Below are 26,626 nucleotides of genomic sequence, written 5' to 3'. Positions count from 1 at the left end.
GCTGAGTAATTTCAGTCCCCCAAGAATGTACCAATTTCAGGGGATTTGCACCAAAAAGCCACCAGCAGGACAATGTCAGGTAGCACTGTGGGGACCTCTTCTTAGAAAAGTTTCTAAAAGGGGGTAAGGGGAAGTTTGACTGGGAGGGACATGGAAAAGGAAAGTTTTCAGCCAGGGCCTGAAGCTGAACTGACCTGGCTGACCTTTGTCCTGGCACCTCCCTGACCGCGCATCTACCCTGGGGACCACAGCCGGGTGTCTGGTGCGGGAGGGAGTGGACATTCAGAGGGAAAGATGGTTTTTAAACTTTGTTTCTTGACCCCGGGGGCCTCCCCCAAAGCTGCTAAGATACTTCTTCCCATTTCACAGATGGGGCGAGTGAGGTCCAGAGAGGGGGACAAGCTGGCTGAGAAGCCCCACAACTGAAGCCCAGCCTCTGGCCTCCAGGTCACAGTGCCTCTCTGTGGGCCTCTGGAGAGCGGCAGCAGACCGTGCCCGGGCTGCCAGCTCCACCACCAGCTGGGGCCAGCATGGAAAGTGCTGACCCGGCCCTGGCCTTCCACTGCGCCACAGCAGGGGGGCCCTGGCAGCTGTTTGCCTCCCTGACCTGCGAGCTTCTCTGAGATGGATTAAGGGTGGGTGGGGGAGGGCCGGGGAGCCAGCCACCCTAGAGCTCCCAGGGGCCCCGCGGGAGCCTCCCCCAACCCCCAGACAAGTCCGCAGCCCTTGGGGCTGCCCCGGGGTGCAGCGCCAGAGTGACCCAGGTCGTCCACCTTTTGGCCACTGGGGTGGCGCAGTGGGAGCGCGCGGGGGCGCCGGCGGGTGGGCGCACCCCTCTGCCACGCCCCCTGGAGCCCGCTAGGATTGGGGAGGGCGCTCAGCGCCGAAGTTTCCTGGAGCACCGGGGGCCGAGTCCCGGCGGGCTGGTCTTCTCTCCGGGTCTCGGTCGAGGCCGCTTTTGGCGACAGCCACTCGGCCACCCCTGCGGCTCTCCCTCTTCCCGGCCTTTTCCAGCCCGTTCATTTCCCGTCCCGGCAAATCCTTCACTTCGTGCCTCGCCCCTCCCTCCCCGACTCTCCCTGCTCCGTCACCGCCGACCCGAGCTCCCCTGGTCCGTGCGCCCGGGCTTGGCGTCCCCGCGCGCCCAGGCGCACGCCCTCCGGCTCCCGCTCCCGCTCCCGCTCCCGGCCCCGCGCGCCGCCCGCGCCAGAGCTCGCCGGAGAGCCGCGCCCCGCGCCCCGCGCCCCGCGCCCCGGGCCCGCGCCCCGGCCCCGCGCCCCGCCATGCGCCCCCGCGCCGCGCCCCGCCGCCCCGCCAGCTCCGCCGCGGCGCTGGGGCTCTGCAGCCTCCTGCTGCTGCTCCGGCCCGGGCGCGCGTGCCCCGCGGGCTGCGCCTGCACCGACCCGCACACCGTGGACTGCCGCGACCGCGGGCTGCCCAGCGTGCCCGACCCCTTCCCGCTGGACGTGCGCAAGCTGCTGGTGGCGGGCAACCGCATCCAGCGCATCCCGGAGGACTTCTTCATCTTCTACGGCGACCTGGTCTACTTGGACTTCAGGAACAACTCGCTGCGCTCGCTGGAGGAGGGCACGTTCAGCGGCTCGGCCAAGCTCGCCTTCCTCGACCTCAGCTACAACAACCTGACCCAGCTGGGCGCCGGCGCCTTCCGCTCGGCCGGCAGGCTGGTCAAGCTGAGCCTGGCCAACAACAACCTGGCGGGCGTGCACGAGGCCGCCTTCGAGAGCCTGGAGTCGCTGCAGGTGCTGGAACTCAACGACAACAACCTGCACAGCCTCAGCGTGGCGGCCCTGGCCGCGCTGCCCGCGCTGCGCACCCTGCGCCTGGACGGGAACCCCTGGCTCTGCGACTGCGACTTTGCCCACCTCTTTTCCTGGATTCAGGAGAACGAGTCCAAGCTGCCCAAAGGTGAGCCGGGCCGGCGGGGCTGGGGCACAAAGGGCAGGAGCAGGGAGAGACCCCCGCAGCCCAGCAACAGAGACAGGGGCCTGGAGGATCCTGGAGGAGGCGGCTGGGGTGCTCCGGGCCACTGCCCTGCATGAGAGGCGCTCCCGGGGTAGCCCTCCCCGGCCTGAACTTTCTCTGGGACGCTGCTGGGGACGCGGTGGGAGGGACACAGGGGGGGAATCCTCTGGAGTTTGGGGCTCTGGTGTGGTGTTGCCTCTCCCTGGTTTCCCCAACATCTCACTTTCTAAAGTTCAGTACCAGGTATTTGTGGGTCACCTGTGACCCATCAACTCATGGGGCTTTGGATCCTAGAATGGTGGGGGCAGGTTATTTATGGACCCCTTGCGTGGAAGGCCCCCTCCTGTGTGAGATGGCTCAGCTCCCAGGGCCTCAGGCTCGCTACGCTGAATCTTGAGAGTCAGGCAGTTCCGAGAACCCCAAGCAGGTCCCCGTTTCTCAGCTATCAGCCTGCTCCTCTATCTAGAGGAGTGAAGAATATTCCTGGTGGGAATAATGGCAGTGACTGGGGGCCAGTGATGCAGTTGTTCTGTGCCTTTGCAGCCCAGGTGTTAAACAGCTGGAGAAAAACCTGTGGGCCGGCCTACCCTTTGCCTCCCTGGTGGGTGCTATCAACAGTGACAAGGACATACATACCCACTTGGCAGAAGGGAACACCAGGGCACAGCAGTTAAGGGTCTCTGTGAAGACAAGCAAAAGGATGCAGGAGAGGGCCCCATGCAGGGGGAAGAGCCCCAGGAGGGGGATCAGGGGACTGTCCCTCCCCTCCGTGGATTCCTGTCTTGCGCTGGTGAGCCTGTGCTTATGGGGCCCAGGAGGGGCCTCTCAGCCAGCTTCTGCCTCCCACCTTGCCCCCAGGGGCTTGGCAGAATAGAAACCAGAGCTGTCCAGATCACTACCAACAGTGGCATGGGTGCAGACTTAGATCAAGTGAATCTTTTTTCCCATGTATGAAGTTTGTGAGGACACGGCTCAGCAGTACCTGAATCCCCGTGCTCACTTGTTCAGTCCCTGCTGCTCTCACCATAAGCTACAAGCATGAACCAGCCTCGGGGTGTCACTGCACAGCAGCCACAGCCCCTCAGCTGGCACTCCTGGCACGCTTGACTTTTCTGAGTCTCATCTTCCCCGAGTGTGAGATTGGGGACACTCCATAGTTCATCTGACCGTGTGGTTGTCAGGGTCAAAACCAGGCTGGCACGACCACCGAGCAGCTCCCAACTTTCAGCTTTGCCTCCGTTCACCTGCCTGGAGCCCCAGACCCTCCCCCAGCAGATTGTCCTGGGAAAGGACGTGCCGGTGAAGACCGCAGCGTGCAGCGGGTACGCTCCTTCTGACCGCCCTGCTGTCGCCTTCTGGCAGGTTGGCATCAGCCCCCACGGTTAGTTGAGTTGGTATAATTGGCTCCCCCGTCACCCGCATGAGGGCCAGGTGTTCTGGGCCGGAGGCTGTGGGTTTGACACTCAGTTCTGCCCTGGGCGTCTGTGACCTTGAACATGCCGCGTCCCCTGCCTGGGCCTGAGCGTCCTCATCTCTGAAGTACTTGAGTTGACCTCTGAGGTCTTTACAAAATCCTGGACTTGGAGTCAGAAGATGCAGGTTTGAGTCCTGCTTAGAAACTAGGTGACTCTGGGTGGGTCGCTTTAACTTTTCTGAACCTCGTCTTCCCCATGTGTGGAATCGGGTCACGGGCTGCTCCATGGTCCATCTGACCGTGTGCTTGTCAGGGTCAAGACCAGGTAATGTGGCTGAACGCCAGGCCACATTTTATGTGGTGAACATAAACGTTCCTCCGACTGTCTGTGATGTGTGTAGGGGACGGCCAGGGTAGGAAGCGGGGCAGGGTCTGAGCAGGCACTGGTGGAAGACTTGTCCCATCGGGGCCACTAGGATAGAGGCAGCTCAAGGGCCACTCTGCAGGGATCCAGCACCCCCTGGGTGGGCGTGGTCATGGCGCCCTGCCCGTGCCACATGGTGTGGCCAGAGCTGTGTCCCTGCGGATGTGAACCAGAGCCGGCCTCCATGCGAGGGCTGAGTTCCCACGGGGACTCAGACCTACGAGCCAAGGTGAGCCCCTGGCCTCTCTGAACCTCAGTTTCCCCGCCCCTAACCTCGGGCTGCGGTAGCAGCTCCCGCACCGTGTTTGCTGTCGGGTTTGAAGAGTTCGTCTTAATAAAGGCCCAAGAGTGCCCGGGCACCTAGGTGCATGTAGGTGTCAGCGGCCCCCTGCCCGCTCCTGTATTTGTGCTGCTGAAATTTTCACAGAGGCAGCAGAGCACGTGGCCAAGGGCCCCTGACTCAGGCTCCGCAGGCCTGGCTTCGAGACCTTCAAGACCAGTACCCACCTGCTCGGGCTGTTGGGAGGGCGAGAGAGAACTGTTGATAAAGTACTTAGCACAGTGCCTGGCACGCCGTCGGTACCGGCAGCCTTCGTGCTGCCATTACTAGTCCATTTTAACTGGAAGGCCAGCGGGGTGGCCGGCGTGCTACGAGGTAACCCAGGTTGAAAACAGGACCTCCCGGCTCCCAGTCCCCACCACACTGACCACCCTCCTCCACCAAGGGAAATCAGGCCCCTGGAGCATGCCCCCCCCCCCCCCGGCCTTCTAGCCAGGGAGGTGCCCCGCCTCTCCCCATGGAGGGAATTCCAAAGGAGGAGCAAAGGGTGTGCTGTCTCCCTCTCCTTTCTCTCGCCTTCCGTGGCCTCCTCCCCAGAGATGCAGCGGGGCCGAGGCAGGGGACTTGAGCAGCTCCAACAGTGCGGGGTACCTGGCCATTTACAGGTGCCATGTGCTGTGATACAGCAGCCGTGCCTGGCAGGTTCCTTCACCCTCAAGAAACAGGCACAAAGCAAAGGGGTTGCACAATTCCACAGCCAGCGGCTCAGGTGAGCTTGCATTCAGGGGTGTCCGACTAAACCTCTACTTCTGATGGGCAGAGAAGGGGAGAGAGAGAATCCCCAGGGCGCCCCCACCCCAGTTCTTGGCTAACCTCCTTCCAGCCCCGGAATCTGCACCTGGTCTGGTGGTTCCCCATGAAGACTCCGAGCTTTCTGACGGTGCGTTGCCATGGGGACAGCCACCGGTCCTCTTTAAGTGGAAGGGGCCCTAGACCTGGAGGGCAGAGACTTGGGGAACCTCGCAGGTGGGCAACTAGAGTAAAGAGGGAGAGAGTGGGGGGTCCAGGGACACAGAGAAGCAGCAGGGGAACCCCCTTCTCAGCATGCAATGATCTGGAAACTTCTCGTGGAGTCTGTCCTCGTCTTTGCTTACAGTGAAGCGGGAGGGCCTGGAAACACTAATTGGTGTTATGCAAAGAACCATCACCCAAGAAGCTTGCTTGGAATGCAGATTCTAGGTCCTCCTGAGTGAGTGCCCCGGTAAGGAGCCAGGGGGTGAGTTTTGAACATACTCCCCTCACCCCCAGGGTCTTGCAGTGCACACACGGGAGCTTGAGAACTGGGGGGGGGGGGCCTTCGCTGTGAGATGCTGTGAGGTCCTGAGCTGCTTGTCCTCGCTGTGTCTCATATTTTTCTTTGGTAAACAAAGGAGTGAGCAGAAGGATTTTTAAGCTCTTGAACTCACAGGACACCCCCAGCGCCCCTCCCTGGCTCCTGGAGCCACAGGGAGGAAAGGCTCCTGGGTTTGGGAAACCATAGCCAGCAGGCGAGGGGCCGTCTTTCTCTGGGCCTGGCCTCCCAGAGTGCAGAGCGAGGTCCGTTCCAGGGCACACAGCCTTGCCAAGCCCTGGGCATGTCATGGGAAGGTGCACACGGCTCCCCGGGTGGGAGGCTGAATGCCCGGGCTCTTTCGCCGCCTTTTCTAGCCACGGCCACGTGATCTGCAGGTCACAGCCCATGGCACCAGGGAGGAGCTGAGCTGGTTCTCATGCCCAGACCATGACACGTGGGGCTGTAGCGAGGGGCAGGCTGGGAGGGCAGGTGAAGTGGGCGAAATTAAACAAGGGCACCTGTCCCACTTTGGGTCAGTGAACTGTGGACTCCTGGCTGGGGACAGCCTCCTGGAGAAGGGCCGCTGTCAACCCGGGGACATCTGAGTGTTCGGGGACCCAGCCCCGGCCTCAGCGGGAAGGCGCTGGCCCAGCCACATCACCAACCCCGCCTCTGCAAGGCCCAACTCTCTGGGGGACTCTGCCCCCCCACCCCAGTGACCTTTCTTCCCTCTTTTGTGGGAGCAGGGACTTGTCAGCCTGAGGAAGTAAGCAATCGCTCAGCCAAAGGGACAAAAGCTGATGCTTCCCTGGAGGCTCCACCAACCCTTATCCCAGCAACTCCAAGGTGACTCTGCTTCTTTCTTAAAAATAGCAGCAGTTTTATTTTCCTGATTATAAACTAGCCATCTCCTCGTGGAACTGGAAAATGTAATAAGCCTAGGAAGAAAATGAAACGAGCCAGAATCTCAACACTATTGAAGTTTGCTGTATCCCCCTCAATTGTATTCTTTTTTTTTTTAAAGATTTATTTATTTATACAAGAACCAGGGTACAGGCCAGAGGTGCGGGAGGGTGAGAGGATTCACCAGAAACAGAGCAGGGAACAGAACAGGCAGACTGACGAAATACACTGCTGAGGGGAGCAGCGGGCGCGACAGGAGAGGTCTGCTCACCATGTGGGATTCTCGCCTGCCGGCCGGGATTTAACCCTGCAGAGGCTGCGGACAGCTTCACAGTGCTGCGCTCAACCACCTGTGCCACCAGGGAGGCCCCCCAATTGTTTTTTTTTTTTTAAGATTTTATTTTTTTATTTATACAAGCACTGGGTACAGTCAGAAGCACGCGGGAGGGTGAGAGAATTCACCAGAGCCAGAAGGGAGAGTAGAGCAGGCAGGTTGACGAGGTACACTGCTGAGGGGAGCAGCGGGCGCAGCAGGAGAGGTCTGCGCACCATGTGGGACCCTCGCTGGCTGCCGGGGATCGAACCGGTGCTGCAGAGGCTGCAGGCAACCTCGCAACCCAGCGCTCAACCACTGCACCACTGGGGAGGCCCAAGGCCCCCCAATTGTATTCTCATGCACACCTATGCTTTTAAACAAATAGCTGTTGTACCTTACATTTTATTACTGTTTTTTTTTCCTTCTACTTTAAGTTGTGACTTTCCTGACATTATGGGTCTTCGAGAATTTAACTTTGACCATGGAATGGGTCATTTTCCAGAGTTGGTGATTGAAACAGTCTGCTGCTCTTGGGAATGCAGCTTGTTTTATTTTGGGGGTATACACATGAGGTTGAGTGAATATCCTGAGATGTGCGAAGTTGGTGGGAGCTTCTGGTTATTTCTCTGGGGTGCATTCTTTGAGGTGGATGCACAGGTCAGGGTGGAGGCTTCCTGGAAACCTCTGGACAGAGTTTTGCCGGCCTGCACCACAGGCTGCTGGCTCCTGTGGTGACTAGAGTCTCTCTCTCATCCCCCACCCCTAAGTTTTACCCATCACTGCTTTACAAGATGGTTTCCAATTTGAGAAGCAAAATGATGGCATCTCCTTATGGCTTTCATGTGTGTGATTGGATCCCGAGCACAGATCCCCAGTCTTGTGTGTTTCTAACCTTAAGAGAATCCTGCTCCTGGCAGAGGTCGATTGAGGGCTTACTGGCCCTCCTGCCACGGACCGGTCTGGGCCTGCCCTGTCTGTCCCAGGCTGATGCGGTTTTAACTTGACCCTTAATTAGAGTTGCCTCACCAGGTGTCACCTTGCTCAGCGCCTCCAGCATCCAGGGCCAGAGTCAGCATTTACGGGACCGCGGTCCTGTTCTGGCAGAGAGTTGGCTGCACTCAGGACCCGAGGTAACCGCCTTCTGGCCTGTTTGCCCCTGCAGAGCCCCACCGGGTCCTGCTTCTCTGTCCCCAGCATTGGCTGTTTTTGAAAATGTCACATATGTGTCACTCACCTATCAAAGACTTCCAAGGCAACCGCATGGCCGGCCCCTTGGGACAGTGTGAGGCCTTCCTGCCCTTCTAGGACGCACCCCTGGGGGTGTGCTTTGGTCAGTAAGCTGCGCTGACCACTTGCCAACTGACTCAGATACCCAGGGGTTAAGTCTCTTCAGCAACTCGCCCTCCAATTCCCGCATGTGACTGTGCTTCTGGTTGATTCCGATGGCAGGTAAATGCCCTGACGTACCTGGGCCAAACACAGGTGGTAACAGCTGCCCTTTGACCTCAAGTGATGTCACGTGAAGACACCCCAAGGGCAGCGTCCTCCACCACCACACATAAGTTCCTCTTTTCCTCCCTGATCTAAATCATAGAAATGCAGGCAAACAGACGAGATCTGGCCACAGGCTGCAAAGCCAATGCCCGGCCAATCCAAGTGACCTGCCAGCCCCGGGCACTGCTCTCCCAGCTCGTCCTCCCAGCACCTTTCAGCTTGGCTCCTCCTGCAGAGGCTGCAGGCAAGGAGCCCCTGGCACCCGGCTCCTCTGCCCTCTGCTGGTTTTGGGGTAAGTGCCAAGGGCTGGACCTCGAGGGAGCTGTAGGCCACTTGAGTTTACGGGACAGATTCTCAAGCCCTGGTATCAGCTATTGGTGAGACTGTTTTTTTTTTAAGGTTTATTTATTTATGCATACAAGAACTGGGGTACAGACCAGAGATGCGGGGGGTGAGAGGATCACACCAGAGACAGAGTGGGGAACAGAACAGGCAGACTGACTGAAACACACTGCTGTGGGGAGCAGCAGGCAAGACAGGAGAGGTCTGCTGTGTCATGTGGGTCAGCTCCCTGGCTCCCTGGGGATCGAACTCATGCTACAGAGGTTGTGAGTCACCTTCCCACTCTCAAGTGTTAACTTCAAATAGCCTGGGGGGAGCAGGCAGGGTGGGTAGTGGAGAAGCTGTCGGGTAGCTCCTGTAGGGCAGGAGGAGAAGCTGGAGCTCATGCACTCCAGAAGCAGTGTGAGCACCAGCCAGTGAACCCCAAGACCTATTGGGGGCTTTGTCCTCAGCAGTTTTAGAGTCCTCACCAAAGGAACAAAGGCCCCTCAAGCTCTGGTTCTGGAGGCCTATGTGCCCTCCCAAGCCACTAACCCCCAACTCCCAGCAAAGGTCTCCCAGGTGGTTCCCTTACCGCAGGCCCCAACCCCAGGAGCTCTCCTTCAAATCAAGGGATGCTCTTCATGTGAAGACCCCCCCTCCCAAAGTGTTAGAGAAATTAGCATTGCTTTTTCCCAAGACACCCAAGAGATGCTGCCTGTTTTGAAACAGAACCATCATAAGGATTGTGTGAGAAATGACCACGGCCCTTGGTCACGTTGACAGCCCCGAGCTCAGACGTCCAGTCCTGGGTTGTTTTAAGTGGACCTGAGATTTGTTCTGATCAGGCAGACGCAGATATGACTATTGTCATGACGGAAGACGTGTCACAGATCTAAACAGGAGGCAGGGGCGCTACAGAGGGCCACAGGGGGGCACCGCGGCGCCAAGAGGCAGGAGGGAAAGGCTTAGTGAAAGGCTTTATTGTAGTTTTTGCTGGAAGGATTGGGTGAGGCCGGGTAAGCTCGGGGCTAGGCAGGCTTAGGGTTGGCTAGTTTGAATAATGGGGTGACCCATACCTGTCCAGTACTCAGCTCTGGGCGATTTAGCCAGGGAGATAGTGTTCTGGGCTTCCAGAGTCTGGTAAAAGGAGACAGGAGGAGTCTGGGCTCAGGACTGGTTGGTGTGCAGCTCAAAGGTGTGCTTGAAGGCACTGTCACCATCTCTAGGACTTAGCTGACCCTGGAGGCACAATCCCTCCCTGACTCACAAGGCCCAGGAGGTCAAAGCTTCATGAAATAAAGCAAAAAGATGTAATTGGTAGAAGAGTCACCGCAGATGGAATTAGCTAAGACGAGGCCATGAGGATGGGCTGGTGTCCCCATAAAAGGGGGAAATTTGAATATACAGATGAGGTGAAGATGAAGGCAGGAGCCCTAAAGATGGCCAGAGAACCCCCAGCACAGGGGAGAGGCTGCTGGTTCTCTCCCACAGTCCACAGAAGAACCATCCCTGCCGACACCCTGGTCTTGCTGGGCAAAGCAGCGTGCCTCAGAGCAGAGGGCAGTGTGCTCAGGATGCAGTGACTGTGCAACCACCACACCCAGAGCATCCCCCACCCCCGCCCCCCCACCCCTACTCAGGCTTCCTCCCGGACCTTAAAAACTAAGCTTAACTGGATCACGAGAGAGAAAGCGAAAGCTCTGAGCCTGCCTTACCCAGACGGGGCTCTCTCTGCTCAGGCCAGTCCATTGTAGGAAACCAGATCAGTCGCCAGCACCCCTTCAGCTTCCAAGTATGTATCGTGCATCCTGTTCACACCCAGCTCCCCTCGAGCCAGGTTACTGTCCTGTGGCTCCCCGTGGCGCCAGCAGACCCTGGGCAGGTTGACTTTTTATTTTTTTAAGATTTGTTTTATTTATTTTTGCATACAAGAGCAGGGGTACAGGTCAGAGGTGGGGGGAGTGAGAGGATTCACCAGAGACAGAGTGGGGAGCAGATCAGGCTGATCTACTGAAATCCACTGCTGAGGGGAGCAGTGGCTGAGACAGGAGAGGTCTGCTGCGCCATGTGGGTTGCTCCCTGGCCGGGAATTGAGCTCATGCCGCAGTGGCTGCAGATAGCTTCATAGTGCTGTGACTTAGCCCCTTGCGCCACCGGGGAGGCCTTAGGTTGACTATTGATTCGGGGAGACAAATGGAGCGTCTGGTAGATTTTGCAGGCTTTAATGCTCTCTCGGGGAACCAGGTACTCAAGCACACCAGGCAGGGAGGCAGGCATGCAGGGAGGCAGGCATTCAAGGAGGCAGGCAGCTCCTGCAGTGGGTTGGGTGGAGCAGATCACCCACTCCCATCCCAGCCTTGGTCACCCGGGGCCTTCTTGCTTCTCAGTAAGGCTTGCAAAGCTCTTAGCACAAATCTTGGGCAGGCAGCTAGGGAAGAGTTCCAGGGACCAGTGAGCACCCCACACCAAGTTCAGCTCTACTGGGGCTCCGAGGAAGCAAACTCAGCCTGTGTTCTTTCGTGGTTTCTCAGATTAGCAAAGATGGAAAGGTGACAGAGCCGTGTTGGCACCAGCTCAGGGTCTGTCACCCCAACTTCAAGTCAGGGGATGTGTCTTGGGTGAATAATGGAGGACAAGTGCCCAGCTGGGTGGAGCTGCATGGAGTCACCCTGGGGTTGGCTCATTCCCAAGGTCAGACCCCAGGAGCCAGTTCAAGCAATGCTGGACCATCCTAGAGGGGGTGGAAAGATGTTGCAGAATGGTTCTTCAGAAGTGGCAGAATATATTTCTCTTTGGAGAATTTGTGTACAGTGCCCACAGGAAAAATCTAGAAAGTCAGGAGCTAACATGTTAAACCTGTATTTATGAAGGGCTCTTTTATGCTCCTCATTTTTTGTTTATTTCTGTTGGGTCACAGGCTTTGCATAACAAGTGGAATTAGGAAAACAAAACACTATTTTTAATGACAATGCTGACCTGTCACTGATCTGCCTGGGGCAGGTGCCCCAGAGGCCAGAGCAGGGTAAAGCCTGAGAGGGCCTTGGCCAGAGCCCTTTGTTGGCAAGGAGGAGAGATTAATCTCAATCTACCATCCCTGGTGTCACCAGCTATTTCGGGAGAATGGCAGCTCCTTCCTCCTCCCAGCTCAGGTGTCAGCAGCTGGGGAGAAGTCATCTGTCCAGGGGAGAGAGCCCCGAGGAGTGGAGCAGGTGGGGTGTTCAGCTGCCCTGCCAAGGAAGGTGGCCTGTCCCTTCTGAGCCAGCCCTGGTGCAGGAGAGGCGTTTTGCCAGGAAGACAAGGCCGGCCCCTCTGGCTGGGCTGAGCGAGCGGGACCCACTGGGTTTCCATGGAAGGTAGATCTGGGGTGCGGGTAGAGGAAGACCTGTAACAAGACGGCCAGCAGGAACTCACCCAACCTCTGTCCCCCGGGGATTTGCTGTGGAGGGGAGATGCACAGAATCATTCCCACCCCCTGAGGACCCTGGAGTCACCAGGACAAGGTTTTGAAGGACAGCAGGAAGGGGAGGATTTGCTGGGCCCAGGCTGTCATGACAGGTGTGTGGCTCGCTCTGCAGCTCCTCTTTCCTCTGTTCCGCTGGTTGCATCTTGAGTGTAAATACAGACGCCCACTCTGGCTAAAGGGAACAAGGAAGGGGCCTTGCTGGGGGTGATGGTCATTCACAGAATTGAAAAGAAGGCCAGGGAAGCAGGCTTAGAGGAGTGAGACAGCTCTGGGAATGGAGGACCCAGAGACCAGTGAATGATTTCTCCAGGGCAGGGCTGCTGGGCTGACTCCGGGCGCTACAGAGAGACGCTGGCTGAGCTGGGTCATGAGCTAGCTGACCCCCGCCAAGGAAGGCCGTGCACTGTGTGGAAGCAGGGGTCCACCAAGACATACCTGTGGGGAGGAGGTAATTGCTCAAAACTAAACCTGGAAGCAGCGTCCCCCTGAGCAGAGATGCAGGGTGAGAAACCAGAGGACAGCAGGTGACTGTGAATAATCCACCTGTAGTGGGTTGTCACATCCCTCCAAAAAGACTGGCTCAAGCCTACCTCCTGGAACCTGTGACCCTACTCAGGAAAAGAGAAGATAACTTTAAGGATGTGGTGTGAGGTCATCTTGGATTTCAGATCCACCCTAAATTGGTGTACTTATAAGAGAAAGATTGGGAGATTCAAAAGGCAGCGATGGGATGGATGTGGCCACAAGCCAAGGAACACAGGTGGCTGCAAGGAGCTGGAAGAGGCAGGAAGGATTCTCCCCAACAGCCTTCAAAAAAGCCTGGCCCTGCTTGCACTTTAATTTTAGACATCTGCCTTCTAGAACAATGAGAGAAGATATTTATTTAAGCCAACCAGTCTGTGATCATTTGTTAACTGCAGCCTCAGAAAAAGAATACAGCACTCAAATCCTTTAGAATGATCTTTTATGTGCTTGCTGCTCAGAACTCTGGGTTTGGCCACCACTGGACATGGCATGGGTTCCAAAGTGGGTTTACAAGTACAGCTTGGGTGTAATTTTATGACCCCCCTGGGCTTTAGTGTCCCCTGAGATAACTCGTGTGAGCAGTTTTAAGGCCATCAGGGAGGGTAATGACTGATGGTTCCAGTGCCACCTTTTTTAACTGGATCATCTTTAGCAAGAGACTGACTGTTCACTTTCCTTAACTGCAAATCAGGTCATCGTAGTACAACTGCAGAGTTTATTTGGTGGGTAAAAGGAGTATAGACAATGCAGATTGCTTAGAAGCCTACATGAGTGTTCATTGATTTGCAAACATTCATTCAGAAATACTGTTTGAAGGTTCTAGGTACTGGGAATCAGCAGGGAGCCACAGCAATAAATAGGTCAATCTCTCAGAGCTGCTGACATGTGAGTGGGGAGGGGTAGGGAACAGAAAATAAGCAAATGCATGTGTCATATATCATGTGATGCTGAGTGCTGGAGAAAACAAAGCCAGGTAGGGGGTAGAGGCTGATGTTGGGATGAGGAAGAGCAGCTCCTTTAGATGAGGGCAGCGAGGCCTCTGGTTAGGTGACGTCTGAGCAAAGACCTTAAAAAAGTGAAGGAGTGAGCTGGGCAGCAGGAGCAGGTGCAAAGGTCCTGAGGTAGGCTCATGCTCGGGGAACAGCAAGCTACGTGGAGTGAGGGGCTTGGGGAGACACTGCTGGTAAGGATTGTGGTTTTCACTTTGAGAAAGATGAGGAGGGTTTGAGCGAAGCAATGACACGGGGTATAAATTTTTCTGTTAAAGGTTCATCCTGACTGTTGAAGAGAAGATTGGGCTCTCTGTAGGGTAGAATAGAAGCAGGCAGACAACTGAGGCGTCTGCAGTTTTATCAGTGATAAGGCTGCCAATTGAGCCTCCTGACTCTGAATCCGTGTCCCTCATTCACTGAGTTCCAGATTCGGTGGGAACTGTGCTATCTGTTGAACTACCATCTCTCACTATGACTCAGTCAGCAATCATCTGTAATCAGTAGGAGGGGTGTTTCACATCTCCATGCTTCATTGAAGAAGGGAGAGTAATCATAAAACATCACAGCTCACGGCAATTTGGCTCCTAAGAACCGATTTCCCACACACAGGGTTGGAAGATTTTCCTAGCAAAGCCCCTGAGGCCTTCTCACAAACCAGGGAGTGATTTCTGATTGCCCTTTGGAAAAACTAGTCCCCCTTAGGGACTCGCTCTGGGAACGCATGAGGATCCTCCTAATCCACACGTTTCCGACTTGTTCTGGGTGACCCTGGTTGTCATGCGGTTCCCTTTCCACATGCCAGGCCCTGAGCTGGAGTCAGGGATGCCCACAGAGGAGGCTTGGAGACCCAGGAAGGAGAGGGCTCACGGGAGGGGGAGCATAGGGAGCATTCAGGGCGGGCTTCCCGGAGGAGGTGTTCCCTGGAGTGCATTTTGAACAGCAGTTGGCAAACTTCCCATGAAAGGCCAGAGAGTGACTATTTAGCCCTCCTGAGTCATGATCGCCACGGCACTTACTCAGGCTGCTGTGCAGAGGGACAGCAGCTCTGGATGAGGGTCAATCAACGCCCCGGCTGTGTCAGATCTTATTCACAGACACATACGGGAAGGGGTGCTGACCTTGGGGCTGAGGGGCCTCTAGTCCTGAGGGATAAGGCAGCGATCCCCAGGCACTTGTTCCTGGAATGGTGGCGAGTGAGGAGGTGGACAGGACATCCCACATGGGGCCCTGGACCGGTCCTCCCTGGTCCGGGGCTCAGAGCCCAAAATGAAAACAATGTGGACATTGTGGTGAGTATTTCTTAAGGCTAAATGTATTTCCCACTGTGTAATGTCCCACCCTTCTTAATTCTGATGGTGTGCAAGTCTTCTCTTTTATAGAACAGTGATGATGATGAGTGTTTTTAATATCCTTACAGGGCAGAAGTATAAGCCACAGTCCTCTATTTCTCATTTCTTATTTTTTTCTACCCTGTGAAGTTCAAAGCCTGAATTCACAGCTCTAGGTTCCTGAGATACCTTTGTTGTGGACGGTGGCCTTGTGCTTAACTTCTACCCATGTCTTTCACGCCCTGCTGCATCTAGAACATGGTACAGGCAGAAACCCACAGCTCCAGGGGGCTGCAAACTCAAGTGCTCAGGTGGGGGCCAAATGAATGAGGGATCAGACCCATGATTGTCCTGTCTCCTGATGCAGCCTGACCATTGTCCCCTTGTAAGGGGATGGCCTTATATCCTAGTTTAAATGCTTTCTAGACTCCTAGCTTATGTGACCGCCACCGAGGAGTCATACACACAGCCGGCTTGCAGCCTGAGTGTGGTTCAGGGCACCATTTTGTTTTTTAACCCTTTAAAAAAATATTTATTTATTTATTTATTTATGCGTACAAGAGCTGGGGTACAGGCCAGAGGTGTGGGGGGCTGAGAGGACTCACTAGAGACTTAACCCCTTGCACCACCAGGGAGGCCTCATTTGTGATATCTTAATGCACTTTCAGAACCCTGCAGTGACCCCCCCCCAGCACCGGCACACAGGGGTGCTATTCTAACCCAGAAGGTTGCCACCCCAAAACTCCCCAGGACTCAGGTTTTCCTTCGTACCATAACTACTGAGCACGTACCAGACCTTCTAGTCCTGCCCCATCTCCCCATGGGCTAGTGAAGCTCTGCCCTCCGCTCTCAGTCACACATCTTCCTCCCCAAGCGTTTGGTATATTTTAGGTTTGGCAGATAATGGGGCCAGGGATTTTACTTTCTCTAGCACCACACAACCTGGAGCAATGGGAAAGCCAGGCTTTGGAATAAAACCGAACTGAGTGCATAGTTCAAATTCTGGCTTCACCATTTAGCTCATTTCTCAGCTGTGAGTTGAAATAATGGCCGTCACCTGCAGGGGGAGGGACGGGCTAAACCACAGGTGTCAGGGCATGTGCTGCATCAGATCATGTGTGCTCAATAAATGCAGCCCCACGCGAGCAGGTACCCAGTTTAGGGCGGATGAGGCTCAGGAAGCAGCAGGCGGGTGGATTACACTGAGTTGGGAGAGAGGCCTGTTCCTTCTCAAAACCTGCCCAGGAGTCGCTAGGTCGCCCCTGAGCTTCCTCAGCCGCTGCTCAGCTGATGTGCTTAGGGCCAGCCCTTTGCAAAGTGACTACTGATCCTTGGTGAAATGTTACCCGCGGGCTATTTAGGGGACAGTGGCCTTCATTTAAAAAGGAGCAGGACCTCCCTAGTGGTCCAGGGGTTAAGTCTCAGTGCTATCAAGCTGTATCGCCAGCCACTGCAGCATGAGTTTGATCCCTGGCTGGCCAGGAAGCAACCCACATGGTGCAGCAGACCTCTCCTGTCTCGCCCGCTGCTCCCCTCAGCAGTGTATTTCAGTAGATCCACCTGTTCTGCTCCCCACTCTGTCTCTGGTGAATCCTCTCACCCCCCACACCTCTGGCCTGTACCCCAGTTCTTGTATGCATAAATAAATCTTTAAAGAAAAAGAAGCAGGCTGATGAGCATGTGGAAAAAATGCTCAGCCTCACTGTAGGGTAAGGTAAAAAGCATCAGGCTTTTCTGCCCTCCCGCCATTAGGATGGATGACGGAACCCTGCGGTCCTGAGTGCATGCCTGATGGCGGCACCTGGAGTAGGGTGTGGGCATATGTAGCTAGGATTCACCTGGGCTGAGACTGGGCTTATAAGGGCGGCGTCGCGGGGACGCCAGCAGCACAGAACTACCGGAAGGAGCAGAACCACGAGAACGAACGAAACAGCAGAGAAAAGGCCACGAGAGAAGGCCGGTAGAGGGTAAGGAAAAATGTCAGGCTTTTCTGCCCTCCCGCCATCAGGAGAGATGATGGATCCTTGAGGTCCTGAGTGCATGCCTGATGGGGGCACCTGGAGTAGGGTGTGGGCATAGGTAGATGGGATTCGTCTGGGCTAAGACTGGGCTTTTAAGGATGGCATCATGAGGACGCCACTAGAAGCCGAGAAGCCGAAACAGAAGCCGAGAGAGAAGCAAGAGAAGCAGAAGCTGAGAGAAGGCCGGAGAGCCCAGAGTGAAGACCTGCTGGGGGCTGGGAGGCCTGCCAGCCTCCTGGCCCCCCAGCACCCCTGCCTGCCATATGCCTGGTGAACCCCAATAAAAGACCTGCAAAAACCACTGAGGACCCTGACTCCTCCTTTACCCAGTGTAAAGGCCAGGGAAGGACACGGTGCAGGTTTTCTGATCCCATGCAGACCAGGTAAAGGAGGAGTCAGAGTCCTCAGTGGTTTTTTGCAGGTCTTTTATTGGGGTTCACCAGGCATATGGCAGGCAGGGGTGCTGGGGGGCCGGGAGGCTGGCAGTCCTCTCAGCCCCCAGCAAATCCTCACTCTCTCTGGGCTCTCTGGCATTCTCTGCTTCTGCTTCGGGCTTCTTCTCTTTCAGCTTCTACTGGCGTCCCCGTGACGCCGCCCTTAAAAGCACAGTCTTAGCCCAGGTGTACCCACTTCAGGTGCCCGCCATCAGGCATGCATTCAGGACCACAGGGTTCCCTCATCTATCCTGATGGCGGGAGGGCAGAAAAGCCTGATACCTTTTACCTTACCCTACACCTGGCCTGCTGGGTCGTAGAAAACCTGCTCTGTGGCCATTCCTGGCCCTTTACAGCCGGAGAGCCCAGAGAGAGTGAAGACTTGCTGGGAGCTGGGAGGCCTGCCAGCCTCCCGGCCCCCCAGCACCCCTGCCTGCCGTGTATCCCTGCCTGCTGTGTACCTGGTAAACCCCAATAAAAGCCTGAGTATGCTGAAGAAAGCTACCGAGGCCTCTAGGGCTCTAGGATTCCTCCTTTACCCCGTCTGCTCGGGTCATAGAAGACCTGCTCTGTGCCCGTCCTGCCCCTACACTCACTCATCATGAGAAGTGCAAATCAGAACCACAGAAAAACAAGTTACTAATTCGCACCCATTGGGGGGGGCCATTAGTATTTTTAATGTGAAATAGCCAGTGCGGGGAAGGCTGTGGAGAAAGCGCACTCCTCAGCGCTGCTGGAGGGAGGACAAGCCGCAGCCGCTGTGGGAGGCAGCAGGGCCACGGCTCAGAGTAAACACGGATTGTCTAGATGATCCAGCAACTCTGCTTCTGGGCATTTACCCCAGAGAACTGAAAGCAGGGACTCCCACAGAAGCTTCTCGACAGATGTTCACAGCAGCCAGAGGTGGAGTCCACCAGGTGTCCATCAACAGGGCAGATGGATGCACCCAGCGGACTGGCATTCGGGCTTAAAAAGGAAGGATGTTCTGACACAGGTGACAGCATGGATGTAGCTTGAAAGCACGATGCTGGGGGTGAGAAAAAAGGACGGGCGTCTCTCCCCATCCAGTGTGACCCGCCCACTGCTTCTAAGCCTCATCCACGGCCTGAACTGGAGCCTGTGCACATGGAGGGGGGCACATTTATCGAGCATCTATGCTCTGATGCAGCACACGCCCCTTTGCACCTGTCGTTTAGCGAGTCACTTTCCCTGGCAGGTGAGCGGTGTTATCCTCAACTCACAGCCAAAAACCAGAACGACGATGTCGTAGGACCCCATTTATAGGAGCGGGCAAGCTCATGAGCACAATGTAGACCAGGGGCTGCGATGTTGAAGCCACAGCGCAAGGGGAGTTCTTTTAACAGAGTTGGGGGATGAGGGTTTGGGAAACAGAGAGTGGTGATAGGTGTGCAACATTATAAATGTATTTAATGCCACCGATTGTACACTCAGAAGTGGTTAATGTGGGAAATTTTGTGTTGTGTATATTTTTTACCAAAATAAAAAAATACAAAGAAGAACAAAAAGCCACCCCCCGCTGTAGTGAGAACCAGCACATTCGTTTTTTTTTTTTTTTAAGAGCAAGGAAACTGATAGGGAATTTTCTGCACCACTTTCTTTCTTTTTTTTTTTTTTAAGATTTATTTATTTATACAAGCACTGGGTACAGTCAGAAGCATGGGAGGGTGAGAGAATTCACTAGAGCCAGAGCGGAGAGCAGAGCAGGCGGAAGGACCGAAGTCCACTGCTGAGGGGAGCAGCGGGCGGCAGGAGAGGTCTGGGCGGCAGGAGAGGTCTGCGCGCCATGTGGGACCCTCCTCCGGTGGCTGGGGAGCAGCCGGGGATCGAACCGGCACTGCAGAGGCTGCGGGCAGCTTCGCAACCCCGCGCTCAACCGCTGCGCCACCGGGGAGGCTCAGCTCATTCGTTTTTGACTCTGGGTCCCTGATGAGCTTCATCTTTTGCTCAGAGCATTTTCTACCTGCTAGCTCAGGTCTCCTGAAAAAGTAAAGGAAGCTTTCATTTTTGCATTCATTTTCACTCCAGTCTAATGTAATTAGGAAAGTGTCTCTCCTGCTGCTGCTGCTGCTGCTGCTGCTGAAAAGTATGGAGAGCACTGTGATGAATAATTTTGTGTCAACTCCACTGGGCCATGGGGTGCCCAGATATTTGGGCAGACATTATTCTGAATGTGTCTGTGAGGGTGTTTGGGATGCAATAAACATCTGAATCAGTGGACTGAATAAATCAGATTACCCTCCCCAATGTGGTGGGCCTCACCCAATCAGGTGAAGGCCCGATTTGAACAAAACCCTGCTCTTCTCTCCTGATTGCCTTGAGCCGCAACAGCTCACCTCTCAATTTCCCTCTGGCATCCCAAGACCACTCCGGATGACTTTTCATTTTCTTTCTTCATCACATGTCCTGACACCCCCTCCCATGAAGCCTCACCTGTTTTGTTTAATGTATGGATTAAAGAAAACCATTTAATAACTAAATGTCTGTTTAGTAACCAAGAGCAGCCTGCCTTAGGAGCTAGTCTACTGAGGTGAGCATTTCAGCCTGGTTCTCAACTAGGGGATTCTTTCTCCTTCCACACTCCCTCCTGGGGACAGGCGGCCCTGACAGGAGACATTTGGGACTGTCACGTGAGTGGTAGCGCTGCTGGCCTCTCACAGGTAGAGCTCAGGCTCTGAGCATCCCACAGTGCACAGAGCAGACCCCCACTCCCCCCGCTGCACCAAGCACTTATCTGACTCAATGTGTCAAAAATGCCAAGGGTGAGAAACTGTAAAGGCAGGAATGACCACAGTACTGGTTTTCTGATCCCATGCAGACCAGGTAAAGGTGGAGTCAGAGTCCTCAATGATTTTGCAGGTTTTTATTGGGGTTCAGCGGGTATGTGCTGGGGGGCCGGGAGGCTGGCAGTCCTCCCAGCCCCCAGCAAATCTTCACTCTATCTGGGCTCTCTGGCGTTCTCTGCTTCTGCTTCGGCTTCTCCTTCAGCTTCTGCTGCTGGTGTCCCCGTGACGCCGCCCTTAAAAAGCCCAGTCTTAGCTCAGCTGAATCCCATCTACCTATGCCCACACCCTATTCCAGGTGCCGCCATCAGGCATGCATTCAGGACAAGGATCCATCATCTATCCTGATGGCAGAAGGGCAGAAAAACCTGATATTTTCTTTACCCTACAGAAACCTTAGAGTACAGTAAGGCCTTGCAGGAGAGAAGAGGGGGCCCATAGTCAGGGCACCTCCAACTCCTGAGATCTGCAGTCAACCTCACAGGACTCTCTCATGTGCTTTGGCAGTCATGCCCTGCCCGCCTCTGCTGGGCCCTGGCTGGCTGGCGGGCGGTTGTGCAACCGTGCCTGGCCAGGTAGTTTCATTGTCGGTTCTCACAAATGGAAAGAGAATTTTGGGGCCCTCAGTAGATTTTTACAGGCCTTTAATGCTGAATCAGGGAACAGACCAGCCAGCAGAGAGAGCAACTTGAGCCCCCAGCCTCAGAGTGACGCCCTCCCTTTATGTGCACACCTGTGCTCTTTGGCTTCCCAGCCCAAGTGCCCGTAATTACAGGTGCATGTGCCTTGTGCCCACACAACCCAGAAGGTGTGCAAGGCCACAGGTGCTGGCCATAGAGACCAGGGGCAGGAGGGGAGGGGAAAAAAAAGCCTGATTTAACTCCATTTTCCCTACACTGGCTGACTTTCTTTGTCCGATACTTATTTCTCTGCCCTTTGTGAGCTACAAAAACCCATTAAGCCAGTGTGTCTTATCGAGCGGGTCCCATTGAGCAGGGATCCAGGGTCTCCCAGCCATGGTGTTGTCTGCGGGGTTTTTCAAATAAGCCCCTTTCCTATCGCCATGGAAAAATGTGAGATGACATTTTCTAACAGTGCCGCTTTGTAGAAATGCCAAGCCTCATCTCAAGGCACAAAGAATGTTATAGAAATCAGAATCAGCTGGGGGAGTCGGGGCCAGCACAGGTTGGATTTAAATGCCAGACTCTATGGACTTGTTTTGTTATGGTTGTTTATCAGTTAATACAGTTCGCTGAAGAACAGGACTTCTAGAAAGTTTCTATAGGTAAATAGCAAAGATTGCAAACCTTATCTTGGATTCGGGAACTGCCTGTGTTCCAACAGTGTCCTTCTTGCTTATTTTCATAACATCTTTTGCTAGTGGGGTAGGGCAGGAATGTTAAGGGGGAATCAGGTCAATTAATCTTTCCACTTTTCCTTCAGAGAAAAGTGTCTGCAAGCAAACCTTGATATTCTGTCTACAGCTTTCCTGTTCAAATGCATTTAAACAACTCAAATAAGCAAAATGTTTGGCTTTTTTATGAAAAAGCAACAGTCAAAAACTGTAGTCAGGTATAAACTGGAGAAAGCTGCAGAGCTTTGGTCCAGCTAAATCCTTAGGTTTATAAGATAGCCTCTGAATCAGGGAGGGGCTGCAAGGTGAGTCTGGTTGCTAGGCAGCAGTTCCCATGGTGAGGAGAGCATCAGTGGGTTGGCGGCAGACTGCTTAAAAGCTGGGCCAGGACGGAGCAAAGGAGGAAGCTCCAGCACTCTGCCTCCATCTTCTGTTTCTGAGCTGGCAAAGGAAAGATACACAAATAAAAGCCCAAAGGGTGTTACAGGATTGTTGTGCAATTAGCAGGACTGCTCTTCGCAGGAGAGAAATTAGCTACTTAGTGAGGTGTGAAGAGACCATCCTGACTTTGGGATAATGCTGGAGATGTGCTGAGGGCTGGCTTTTCGAAATCAGGGAGTGGCATTTGCTGGAACTTGGTTCCTTTTTGTCCTTAGGGCTGTGGAGGTCACAGGGAGCAGCATTGAACTGGGAAGGTGGCCTACAAAATGGAGGGCCTTGGGTGGCACTGGCATTGTGCCTCCCCCGTACCTGCCCACCAGGTGGGTGTTGCCCAGGTGGATGCTGCTGCCCTCTCATCGCCATCCCTAGGGATTTGAACCCCAAGGTGTACCACGCCTTCCGGTAGGTCAGGGGGCCAAGACCTCCAGATCTGTGCCAAGGTGATTACCCTGAGGCATTGTCAAAAGTTTTAATTTCATGCAAATCAACTTTGTTCCCCTCTGGACTCTGGGGGATGCACCTGCTTTGCCTTCACAGGCAGGGGCTTGCCAAACCACCCTGGGCAGCCGCCTAAACCTCGGTGACATTCTGCCTTCCCTTGCCGCAGGCCTCGATGAGATCCAGTGCTCCCTGCCCGTGGAGAACAGGAGGGTCTTCCTGCACCAGCTGTCAGAGGCCAGCTTCAGCGAGTGCAGGTTCAGCCTGTCCCTCACAGACCTGTTCATCATCATCTTCTCGGGCGTGGCCGTGTCCATTGCTGCTATCATCTCCAGCTTCTTTCTGGCCACCGTGGTGCAGTGTTTCCACAGGTGCACTCCCAACAAGGACACTGAGGACGAAGACGAAGATGAGGATGACTGAGCCGCCCCTGCCCGTTCCTCGTCTTCCAGCACCCCAGGCAGGGGCTCCCCTCCCAGAAGAGAGGGGAAGTCTGCAAAGGGGACAGAATTGACACCATCAGTGCCCAGAATCATGTCTGTTCCATGCCTGGCCCCTCAGGCCCCCCGTGGGACTTCCCAGCTCAGAGCGTAGACTCTGAGGAGGCACAGAGCAGCCCAGGAGGGCTGCCTGGAGGAGGTCCTGCCTTCTGGTTTGAGATGTTGGTGGGGAAAAGATGGCCGTGTCAGGCTCCGTAACTGCCCACCAAGAGCCAGCCCCGGGGGGTGTGAAGCCTGGCAGCTCTCCACTGGGGAGACGGTTTCGGTTGGCCCATTTCTCAGATCCAGACTGGGAGGCCGGGCCGTGTCCGCTGTTTGGGGCTGTGCTCGGGTTCCTATCCATGGGCACAGGGCTTTTGCCCCTTCTGTAATCGGCCGCAGCCGTCTTGAGACGTCATGCAGAGAACAACCCCGTGCCTGCTGAGACGGCTCTGAAGAAACGGGTGGTCGGGTTGGGGCAACTTCTGTTGACGGAGCTGAAGCCCTGGTCCTTCATCCCAAGAGGTAGCCGCGCGTGGAGGAAGACGGTCGTCTGCACGATAGCGGCGGTGCCTGTCCCCTCCGAGGCACGGCCGCGCTGTGTCCCTTCCCCGTGCCCCTCCCCTGCCAGGGTGCTGTCAGCCCGGCCGCACCTGCCGTGTCTGCGGGGTCCCTTCCCACCTGCCGCCTCCTGGACGTGCAGTGAACCTTCCCGGAGGCCCGCGTTCCAAACAAGCACATTGCTCTGGACCAACAAAATATCCAGACACAGACACACCAGGGCGCGGCCTCTGAAGCGCCCTCAGTGGCCCGGGGGTGTGGTATTTGCCTGACACCCGCCTGGGCTGTGACAGGCCGTGTTTGCCGGAGGCGGCGGGCTCCTGGGCCGGCGGGGGAGTGCCAGGTGACGTGACCTAGCGCCGGGCCTTGCTGGGGACCGAGAACGAGAGGCGGGGCCGCCAGAAGCGCCTGGGACATTTCTGGGCATCCCGAGCCCTGTGGTTTCTCACATAAACACAGTCCTTCTGTTTCCTTCCTCCTCGGCTCCGTGCCCCCTGCTGGTCCAGGACACCCCCGGGTGCCGAGGCCGCGCCGGGGCCGGGAATGCCTCGAGTGAGCCAGAGGGGCCTGCTGCTTGCAGCAGAAAGCAAAATGGTGAACAGAGCTGTGCTGGTGGGTGGTGGGGAGCTCCGTGAAGGAAATAAATGAGGGTCTGTGGCAGAGGCGCTGACTCTTGAGTGGGGGGCGGGGCGTATTGGGGCTCTCCAGAGACACAGAGCCCAGAGGAGGCCTGCGGACGCCACCTGCCTAGTTATCATCCCTCTACCTGCCTTCACTCTGCTTCTTTTTTCTACCTGCTCTGGCCTGCTGACTTCCTTCCTTCCTATTTTCTCTCCTCCCTCCCTCCTTCCAGACCCATCTTTCTTCCCTTCTCTACCTACTCTCTCTCTCTCTCTCCGTCTGTCTGTCTCTCCCTCCCTCCCTCTCTTCTTTCGTCCTTGTTTTCTGTCTGGAGTAGGAGGAACCAGCTCAAGTGACTTTGGAAGCTGGAAGGCCCCGCCGCCTGTGTTGGGCAGCTGAGATGTCTCGGAGCTGACGTGGCAGCTCCAGTCTGAGTCCACAGCCTGAGGGGCAGGGGACCCAAAGACCCAGCTCTGCACTCAGGCGGCGAGAGAGAGGGTTCTCTCTGCCTCCATCTCTTCCTCCGATGGGGCCCTCAAAGAACTGAGTGCTGCCAGCCTGCGTTGGGAGAGCCATCTACTCTACTCGGTCCACACTGCTCATGCCAGCTGGGAGCCTCCTCCCAGACACACCCAGAAATATTTATCCAAATATCTGGGCGCTCCACAGCTCAGCCCAGTGTAAACGGTAGCCATCATGGGGGTGGGTGTTCAGCTGTGAGCTGGATCCTGCCCCCTCCGCCTCTCACCTCCTTGCCTCTCCCCCATCTTTCCTACTCTTCCACTCTACTTTTTCTTTCTCCCTTCCCCTGGGTCACCCCTTCTAGCCCCAACCCCTCTGCTCTGGTGGAGAATACCCAGGCTCAATGGAGCTGTCTTCTCACTGGGTCACTGGGTACCTGGGAGGTGGCAGTCTCTGCCCAGTCTCCATGACAAATGCAGCCCCCCAGGGAGCCTCCTCAATGGGCTCCTCCCGTGGTGCAGGTAGTGCAGCGTAGGAGACAGTGCGGGGACAGACGAGAGGAAGTCCCGGGAGCCACTGGGCGCTGCTGCGGTGCATCCTGTGAACTGACCCCATATCCGGGCACTGTGGCCTTGCCCAGCTGACATGCAGTTGGCCATCACGGCCATCACCATGATCAACCCCCCTGGACGCCTGCATCACCATCACCTTGCTGGATGCAGGCGTCCAGGGGGGTTGATCATGGTGATGGCCGTGATGGCCAACTGCATGTCAGCTGGGCAAGGCACAGTGCCCGGATATGGGGTCAGTTCACAGGATGCACCGCAGCAGGCCGCAGTGGCTCCCGGGACTTCCTCTCGTCTGTCCCCGCACCTGTCTCCTACGCCTGCACTACCTGGGACCACGGGAGGAGCCCATTGAGGAGGCACCCAGAACAGGATCCTCTTCCAGAACTTCTGTAGGCACTCTCAGAGACTGGGCAGAGACCTTCCACCTCCCACTACCAGATGGACCGAGTGACCAGGGTGGATTTGGACGGCAGGGGGCGGGGGGGATGGAGCAGAGGTTGAATGTGCAAGTGGAAACTCATCATCCCCAGAGGCTTGGGATGAAGACAGGGCTGGGGAGAGAAGGCGGGAGGACTTAGACCACTGGGCTCTCCCCACTGCCATAATCTAGGATACATTTCCAGGAATTCAAGAAGCCATCATTGAAGCCTTCCAAGCCATTGACAAGGCACTTTGGTTAAGGGAGCAGGTAGGACATTTTCCTTAACAGTTTCTCTTCACTTAGGACTGAGTGTTCGGATGTGGGTACACAGGGTATCGGTGCTTGTGTCCCAGCTTCGCAGGAGTTACAGCTGGGCCGGGAGCCACATCAGGAAGCAAAGGGCAGTCACACATTCTAGCTCTGGCCTGACGGCTGTATGCTGCTTCTCTCCTGCAGGGCTGGGCCTTTATTTATTTTTTTTTTTAAGATTTATTTATTTATGCATACAAGGGCTGGGGTGTAGGCCACACATGCAGGAGGGTGAGAGGATTCACCAGAGACAGAGCGGGGAGCAGAACAGGCAGACTGAAATCCACTGCTGAGGGGAGCAGCAGGGAGACAGGAAAGATCTGCTGTGCCATGTGGGTCAGCTCCCTGGCCAGGGATTGAACTCGTGCTACAGTGGCTTTGGATTGCTTCATAGTGCTGAGACTCAACCCCTTGCACCAACAGGGAGGCCCTGAGGTCTGGGCCTTTAGAAGGGCTTGCATTCGAAGTCCCAGCTCCCCTCCCCTCTCATTTTCCCAATGTCCCTTAGGCTCAGATGGTCAAAGTTACAGGTTTGAATTATAGGTGCCGTCTAAGCGGGGGGAGGGGGGTGGCTCTATTAAATTGAACTGGACCCCAGAGCACATCAAGGTTCCAAGTCTCCTTAACATCCCTCCACCACCAACTGAGCCAGGGCCAGCCCTGGGCCTTGACTATAAACTTCTTTTTAGTGGCCTCTAGTGGCCTTGAGGGTTAAGTAATTTATTATTTGTGAAGTGGTCTATTTGAAGCCTGCAGCGAAGCCTCCCCGGAGCAGACGCCTGTGGGTTTCATTTGCCTGCAACCAACAAGGTAGCTTTGTTCTTCAAGACTCCAGACTAATAAACATACATCCAAACATTAAACTTATTTCCATGTAAAAGATTTTTCAAAAACAGAAAAGAACACAATTCCTGGCTGTTGGTGAATGTGACCCAC

At 55.5% G+C, this 26,626-nt stretch overlaps 1 protein-coding gene across 1 annotated transcript; it reads left to right on the top strand.

The window, feature by feature from the left end:
- Positions 1–1,283: 1,283 nt before the first annotated feature.
- LRRC38 (leucine rich repeat containing 38) lies at positions 1,284–22,691 on the top strand (the record flags this gene model as incomplete). Its single annotated transcript, XM_084243708.1, has 2 exons — positions 1,284–1,926; positions 22,438–22,691. The coding sequence occupies 2 exons, from the start codon at positions 1,284–1,286 to the stop codon at positions 22,689–22,691; spliced, it is 897 nt and encodes a 298-aa protein (XP_084099834.1).
- Positions 22,692–26,626: the final 3,935 nt, after the last annotated feature.

The sequence above is a fragment of the Talpa europaea genome (genome assembly GCF_964194135.1).
Source record: "Talpa europaea genome assembly, chromosome: 9".
Classification (NCBI taxonomy): Eukaryota; Metazoa; Chordata; class Mammalia; order Eulipotyphla; family Talpidae; genus Talpa; species Talpa europaea.
Note: the sequence above shows the minus strand (reverse complement) of the source record. Positions and strands in the feature narration are given on the sequence as shown.